Raw genomic sequence first — 7,500 nt, 5'->3', positions numbered from 1 at the left:
CTCTCTTTCTCTCTCTTCCCTACAATTTCTCTCTCTCTCTCTCTTCCACTCACTTTCTCTCTCTCTCTCTCTCTCTCTCTCTCTCTCTCTCTCTCTCTCTCTCTCTCTCTCTCTCCCCCCCTCTCTCTCTCTCTCTCTCTCTCTCTCTCTCTCTCTCTCTCTCTCTCTCTCTCTCTCTCTCTCTCTCTCCCTCTCTCTCCCTCTCTCTCCCTCTATAGCGGCACCCCGGTCAGGTGATCCTGAAGTCCATCCGGCTGCGTGGCGCCGCCCACTCCCGCCGGAGAGAGCGAGGCGGGGCGAGGGAGAAGACGACGAAGGACCACCAGTGTCTCAGCACCAGCGTCCAGACGGACCCCACCCCGGGCGCCGCCCTCACCACCCAGCCCCACGCCTCCTCCTTCCCCTCCTCCTCCTCCTCAGCTCCCCCCCCTCCCCTGGACGTCCCCCGGCCCCTGGACCTCTCCTGCTCCCCCTGCTCCCTTCTGTCCTCCCCCACCTCCCCTGCTCCCCCTCCACCCCCACCCCCACCCCCCCCCACCGCCGCCTTTGCTCCAACCCAGGGACGAGCAGCCGACCCCCGGCCCGGGGGCCGGTGAGCAGGACCGGGCGGCGGGGGTCCCGGAGCGCTGCGCGTCCCCACTGGGGCCCTTCGTCCCCCGCTTCTTTGACAGCAGCCAGCTGGTGAGCGCCAGGCAGAGGCTGAGGAAGACCCCGGAGCTGGACCCCGACAGCAGGCCAGGTAACCAACCCGGGGGCCCCCCTGATATGGGACAGGGGGTTCATGGGAGGTTGCTCACGTATACAAGTTATAGAAATGTATGGATGCGATTTTGAAGGGTTTCATAAGTGTCTTGCGTGTACACACAAGGATTTGTAGCCACAGGGGAACTACCACCGACAAGGGGTATTGAGAACCATCAGAGTTGTATGCTGATCGACTTCACTTTTTGTAACCTAGACCTGCTTTACAGTTGGCTATAGCGAAAATGTTCAGGTCCCACCGAGATTTGAACTCGGATCGCAGGATTCAGAGTCCTGAGTGCTAACCATTACACCATGGAACCCTGATGGTGTCACTGTCTGTCCTTTACACACCAGAGGTGTTCAGAACCAATCAGAGTTATATGCTAAACATCTAAACTTTTATTACCTACTCCTTGCTTTACACCAAAGTTCTCTCTAGCCAGGCTAAAGCGGAAAAGGTCAGGTCCCACCGAGACTTGAACTCGGATCGCAGGATTCAGAGTCCTGAGTGCTAACCATTACACCATGGAACCCCCATGTCTGCTGTGTCTGTCCTTTGCACACCAGAGCTGTTGAGAACCAATCAGAGTTTTTCAACTTTTATTACATTACAGCTTTTCACCCAAGTTGACTTTAGCAGGTCCCAAGAGATGCCTCCTAATGCCTAGTTTGCGTTCACGGAGACATTTCTAGCACGAAACCCGGTTCATTGATAGGGTTAAACGACAAATGTGGATTGAGACGTAGGGTTAGGGTTAGGGTTAGGGTTAGGGTTAGGGTTAGGGTTAGGTACGCTGGCTCATAGTTTCTACACACAGTAGTAGGATTCTATCCGGTAGTAAGCCCTCTGTGAAAGCAGCGGGGCCGCCCAAAATAAATCTGACCTTAACACAGAGTAAAGGTCGCACAAGTCAGCCGTTGGTCTAACTCTCTCCTTTCCGTCCCCTTTCCCCGCCCCCCCCCCCCCCCTCCCCCAGTGAGCTCCCCCATGGACGAGGTGCTAGCGTCGCTCAAGAGGGGCTGCTTCCACCTGAGGCGGGCCGACCAGCGCGCCCTGCCCCCCCCCTCAGGACGGCGCCGATGGCGCCGACGACGACGCCAACAGCATCCTGGCCCAGATCCGCAAGGGGGTGAAGCTGCGGCGCGTGCCCCGCCGGGAGAGGCGGGCGGACGGGGAGCTGCCGCCGTCCACCGACCCGCTGACCCGGAGCATCCACGAGGCGCTGCGCCGCATCAAGGAGGCCTCGCCCGACTCCGAGTCCGACGACGACGACGACGGCGGGGGGTTCCCCTGCCCCGACTGGGAGAGCTAAGTCGGCCAGTGGCGGCGGGCGGCAGCCTTTATTCCAAAAAAGATGGCAGGCCCGGTAACGCTAATGCTAACGGCGGCGCGGCACACCGCGACACACAGGGGCAGAGTACGGTTATTAACCGGTTATTAACGGTTATTAAGGTACTTCCTTCTGGCATACACACCCACGCACAAGCAGGGCAGACCAGAGCCAAGGGTCGTTTGTTGACAACTGTTGACCAGGACTTGAGTTCTACTGTCTTGCTTATCAAGATAAGACACACACACACACACACACACACACACACACACACACACATGCACACACATACACACACGTCGGGCTGCCCGGCCCGGGGTCTGTGGTTCACTACTGGCACAACCATCGTGAGGGTGACGGAGGTTTGTGATCCGTTCCACTAGTTTACTGTCACCTCTGATTGATGTATTTAATCAGAACCGTACTGTACCATGATAATTCAGAGTTAACGTCATTTCAGCTGCGCCCACAGAGAACTAGGCCGGCTGTTGCCCATTCCACACTAACCTACTGACAGTGGCAGTAATCGATGTTATTGTGAGTGGCGTGATGTTGAAACACTTCCTTTTCTTTTCACTTTTACTTTCTCTATAACGGCGATGAGTACATCGCCCGGGTAAATATTGAACGTTCAAGCTAAAGATTATAGCAAGGTACAGTCTGGCCAACGCATGCTCTGGTCCCCTTCGATCTCGTTAGCATATTACACAGATACTGAAGAGGCTGTGTGGCGCAAACCCTTATGATTATTACCAATTACAACCTATGCATTGTTCAGCGTTCGCCATCTGTTTCTGTCCTTTACAGACAAGTGGTGTTGAGAACCATTCTGAGTTGTATGCTGATTAACTCAACTTTTATTACCTACACCTGCTTTACAGTTGGCTTCAGCGAAAAAGATCAGGTCCCACCGAGATTTGAACTCGGATCGCAGGATTCAGAGTCCTGAGTGCTAACCATTACACCATGGAACCCTGATGGTGTCACTGTCTGTCCTTTACACACCAGAGGTGTTCAGAACCAATCAGAGTTATATGCTAAACAACTAAACTTTTATTACCTACTCCTTGCTTTACACCAAAGTTCTCTCTAGCCAGGCTTAAGCGGAAAAGGTCAGGTCCCACCGAGACTTGAACTCGGATCGCAGGATTCAGAGTCCTGAGTGCTAACCATTACACCATGGAACCCCCATGTCAACTCCCTGAAACAAACGCAGACTCAACGGGAGTATTTATAGCTGGCCCGGCTCCTGTTGCTGACCCTCTCTGAGCCCCTCGGCTGCTCTGTATCCTGTCACCCATGTCGTCACTGTAGTGCACGAGGGGAGACAGAGAGAGAAAGCCATGACCCCCTGCTTGTATAATCTCACACCAGGTCAGACGTGGTCCTCCCCTCTCTCTATAACTCACTCACGAGCACGCCATCTGTGTACTGGGAACTGGCAAACGCTGATGAGTGTGGGCAGACTTAGTTTGACTATGGCCCCAACGTATGATGCAGTCATTTAGAAGGACGGAGGTGGTGTGCCGGTATGTGACGGTTGACATGCTCATCCCTGACGAGCCGCACACGTGTGTGGTGTGGGCGATGGAGACAGAGGCTACAGATCTACGGTGATTCCCATGCCTGCTTCATCCCATGCGCTCTCTTTCCCTCTCTCTCTCTCTCCTCTCCCTCCCGCCTCTGCGCAGTAGGAGTTGTGTTACTCATAGTTCACGGGGTAATGCTTACTCACAGACGCTTGTAGACCCCCCCTCTCACACACACACACACACACACACACACGCTCACACACACACACATACACACAAGCACACACACGCACGCACACACACACGCAAACACACACACAAACACTTTCCATCTTAACTCATGAGTGAGTCGCACACTTTCATGACACATACCACAACCTGAGATCCGTATAATATTTGTATTTTTTCTGTCAATCTCTCGGTCAAGTGCAGTCGCTACGAGGAAAAGGAAGAACTACTAGACTGGCTTCACAAACCGTGCATGGGCACTGAACGACATTTACAATGGAGTCTTATAGATCACGCAGACACTGGACACTGCGAACGACAAAGCGATGAGGGGGACGTTAAGCAGAAAAAGGCTTCATACCATCATGCACACAATCTCTGCATGTCCTGAGATGAAAATTGGTGTATTAATATTACACAGTATACACACCCACACAAACACATACACACACAAACACACACAGACAGAAACTGATGCACACAGACGCACGCAATAGCTTGATTATGTTCTTTGGATGGAAGATAGTGAAGCAGACACTGTGGCAAAAAATAACGCTGAGCTATGGGCTGAAAAGCTTGTTTTGGTTGTGTTTCTCATGTACGGGAGTTCTCCTTTAGCACTTGTAACACTCAGCACAAAGTCAAACAACAACTCCCTGAAGATTAAGCACAGGAAGAAGAAACACACACTGTCAACTTAGTTGGCATGATCATACACTATTGGACTGACCGCCCAGCTACGTGCTCACTCTTTCTTTGTTACATTTACCAGTTAACATAATTAACAACATGAACGCCCTCCCCCCTAACTACTTAACCCAGTGTAGCAATGCTTGTTTGCACTAAGACCTGAAACCTGATTGTTCGTATTCTGTTGGGTTTTTGTATTTGTATTCTTGCTTTGTTATGTTTTGGCATTCAAGCGCTTGACTTTGTAATCTATATTTCCAAATATTTCCCTCCCAAAAGGTTTTGTGATGCATTTTCCTGCAAACCTTTCATTTGCTGCATTGACCCTGGAGTACATGACCCTCGGCCCGAATAAATCAGTCCCAAGAAAAGTGCAATGTATCACGAAAAGAAATGCTTAAAAAACATAAAGGTTGAATTATTGAGCTTTATTCCCTTAAAATAGGGAGCCATTGAGAATTTGTTTTCATTCCCGTTTGATTACTGTTCACACAGTAAAGACACACTATTTCAAGAGTACTATTTTGCTTCTATTCCTGTGTTCATTTTCATTTATTCAAATCCTTTTTTGAACTATTACCTTGCGGTTTAATAAAACATTGTGATCCAAATGCGGGCGATTTTGTGTCTTTGTTTCAGAAATGAAGTAACCAAAAAGCAAGAACTACATTACACAGACGGAATTCTGCGTTCACTGTATTTGTATATAAAACATATCATCTTTCATTGGACAGGGTGTGTGTTCTTAACCCAGACGGGCTCCATGTGGCGTTTTCTTCTCAATCAAGAATGTTCCGGCAAAGCAGCAACACACACACACACACATGGTTCCCCGTCCCTTCCGCCACAACATGGTAAAACCGTCTCCTCTCAAACACACACCTCTCCGCATTCTTACATCTTGAGCCTGAGGTACCTCTTTAATTATCATCATTAGGTTCAAAATTACTTTTTAAATATAGTCCAAAATATTGCCATGTCTTCCCCATACCTTTTAAATACAATGACAATGCCTACATTAAATACCATAAGTTACAAAACAGGAAAAATGAAATGATTCTTATCCACTACTGTACAAAGGCATTCGTTAATAATAGTGTTCTTGTCAAAGGGTTCCTTCTTTGTCGTCCTGCTTCGTGGAAGGCTGAACCGTTGAGAAGAGCTTTAGGTTAATGCTAATCTAACAAAGTGGGCTCATTCCAGGGTATTAACCTGTACACCTCAATAATGACTTTTATCTATATATCACTATATATTTAGATGTTTTAGATAGATATCTATATCTATAGATCTAGATCTAGATATCTAGATCTATATATCGATATATAGATATATATATACTGAGTGAGTACTTTGTGTTTCCTTATGTGTATAATTATCTTGTAAGATGGATGTCCTGATAAATAAAACAACAAATAAGACTGTTCCTCCTAAATAGTGAAACACACACACAGTCAGGAAATAGTTTTAAGCGGACAAAATATAGATGCAAAAAAATCAATAAAACCAAGGGATTCATAAATGTTTGTTTTGCATTCCAGTGTCTTTACACATTTAGCATGTTTGTTTTTTTTAACAGCATCGTGGTTCAATAATGTGTACTTTGTTATAAAGGTTAATACCCAGGAAAACACACCAGAAGTTGCCATTTGTAAATAAGAGTTGTTAATTATTCTTTTTCTGTACATCTACATCATTAACTATATACGTCATCATGTGTAGAAAGGTATCATATACAGCTGTTTAGTCGTATCCAGAATTTAACTCTGTGTACAAAAGACAAGAAGTCGCGGACAGCCAGTCGCAGCCGCTCATTGTGCGAGCGGAAATCTGTCCCCGGGTTCGACTGAGCTTGTAACACGCGGATGACACCCAAAGCCCTTCGTAACGTACCACTTTGACCACACTCAGGTAGCACTGACGAGTAGCAGTCACAAGCAGTACATCTTCTGTCGGAGAGGGAATAACATGAGTAGTTGCACGTCACCTATCCATGTGAGTCCACTGAGAAATGTACCTGATAAGTAAGATGGAGGTGTGGTGGGGACCGGAACTTGGTCCGGCACTGTTGTCGACACTGTGCTTGTGTGTGTGTGTGTGTGTGTGTGTGTGTGTGTGTGTGTGTGTGTGTGTGTGTGTGTGTGTGTGTGTGTGTGTGTGTGTGTGTGTGTGTGTGTGTGTGTGTGTGTGTGTGTGTGTGTGCGTGTCTGCGTGCGACAAAAAAACAGGTTTCATATTATATACAATGTGTGTGTTTCTGTGTGAGTGTGTGCGCGTGTGTGTGTGTACTTGAAAGGCACACATTATGTCCAGGGTCGGTAGCATTGTTCAGCGGTCAGACAGCACACTGTTTGGCAGGAAGACAGGTGAGTTCTCAGGATGGTGGAAGCAGTTGGGGGGAACAAGCACTCCCTCTTGGCAGAAGCCGTCTACTCTTTTAGTCTTAGCATAAAATGCTGCCTCTGGAAGTTTCATAATAATTCATAATATAGATATATATATATATTTATATATATTTATAGTCTATGTATATCTTGTTCTCTTCTTCTTTAAATATATAGTGAATATACAGTGGCAATGTAACTGTAGAGAAATAAACATAACCCATCTTTTGTAAACAGACCTCCATCTCTGCAGGGAAAAGCGACCTCACTCCAAACCAGAAGGTGTCACTCTACGGTGTGTTGAAAGATAAAACTGTAATTCTCTGCATGACACTGTGCTTGCAATCCTTGCACAAACACACACACACACGCGCGCGCGTGCGCGCGCGGCTGTGTGCTCTCCCCTTATGGAGCATTACTTGTACGCGGAGGCATGTAGGATGACAGCATCTGCTAGCTTAAGGACCTTATTTCAATGGGATTTGGCAGCTTTGGTGCAGTTCACTGAGTCTTAACAGCATTTGTTTCCATATGACTTTCAGTATCCCCTTGGTTTGGGAGAGGGGCGGGTGGATGTGGGGGGGGGGGCGG

At 48.1% G+C, this 7,500-nt stretch overlaps 1 protein-coding gene and 4 non-coding genes across 5 annotated transcripts in view; 1 reads left to right on the top strand and 4 right to left on the bottom strand.

Moving 5' to 3' along the window:
- The window catches only part of LOC132459573 (junction-mediating and -regulatory protein-like), a 19,659-nt gene extending 14,523 nt beyond the window's left edge, over window positions 1–5,136 (top strand). The window contains 4 exon segments of the mRNA XM_060054211.1: window positions 219–526; window positions 528–739; window positions 1,722–1,822; window positions 1,824–5,136. Coding sequence (XP_059910194.1) covers window positions 219–526; window positions 528–739; window positions 1,722–1,822; window positions 1,824–2,057 — 855 coding nt within the window. The 3' untranslated portion in view covers window positions 2,058–5,136.
- Window positions 993–1,064, bottom strand: trnaq-cug (transfer RNA glutamine (anticodon CUG)). The gene has a single exon. It is a non-coding gene; the product is annotated as a tRNA-Gln (tRNA).
- On the bottom strand, window positions 1,206–1,277 carry trnaq-cug (transfer RNA glutamine (anticodon CUG)). The gene has a single exon. It is a non-coding gene; the product is annotated as a tRNA-Gln (tRNA).
- trnaq-cug (transfer RNA glutamine (anticodon CUG)) lies at window positions 2,978–3,049 on the bottom strand. The gene has a single exon. It is a non-coding gene; the product is annotated as a tRNA-Gln (tRNA).
- trnaq-cug (transfer RNA glutamine (anticodon CUG)) lies at window positions 3,191–3,262 on the bottom strand. Its single transcript has one exon. It is a non-coding gene; the product is annotated as a tRNA-Gln (tRNA).
- Window positions 5,137–7,500: the final 2,364 nt, after the last annotated feature.

The sequence above is a fragment of the Gadus macrocephalus genome, chromosome 6 (genome assembly GCF_031168955.1).
Source record: "Gadus macrocephalus chromosome 6, ASM3116895v1".
Taxonomy (NCBI): Eukaryota; Metazoa; Chordata; class Actinopteri; order Gadiformes; family Gadidae; genus Gadus; species Gadus macrocephalus.
This window is presented reverse-complemented; position numbering and strand designations above follow the sequence as displayed.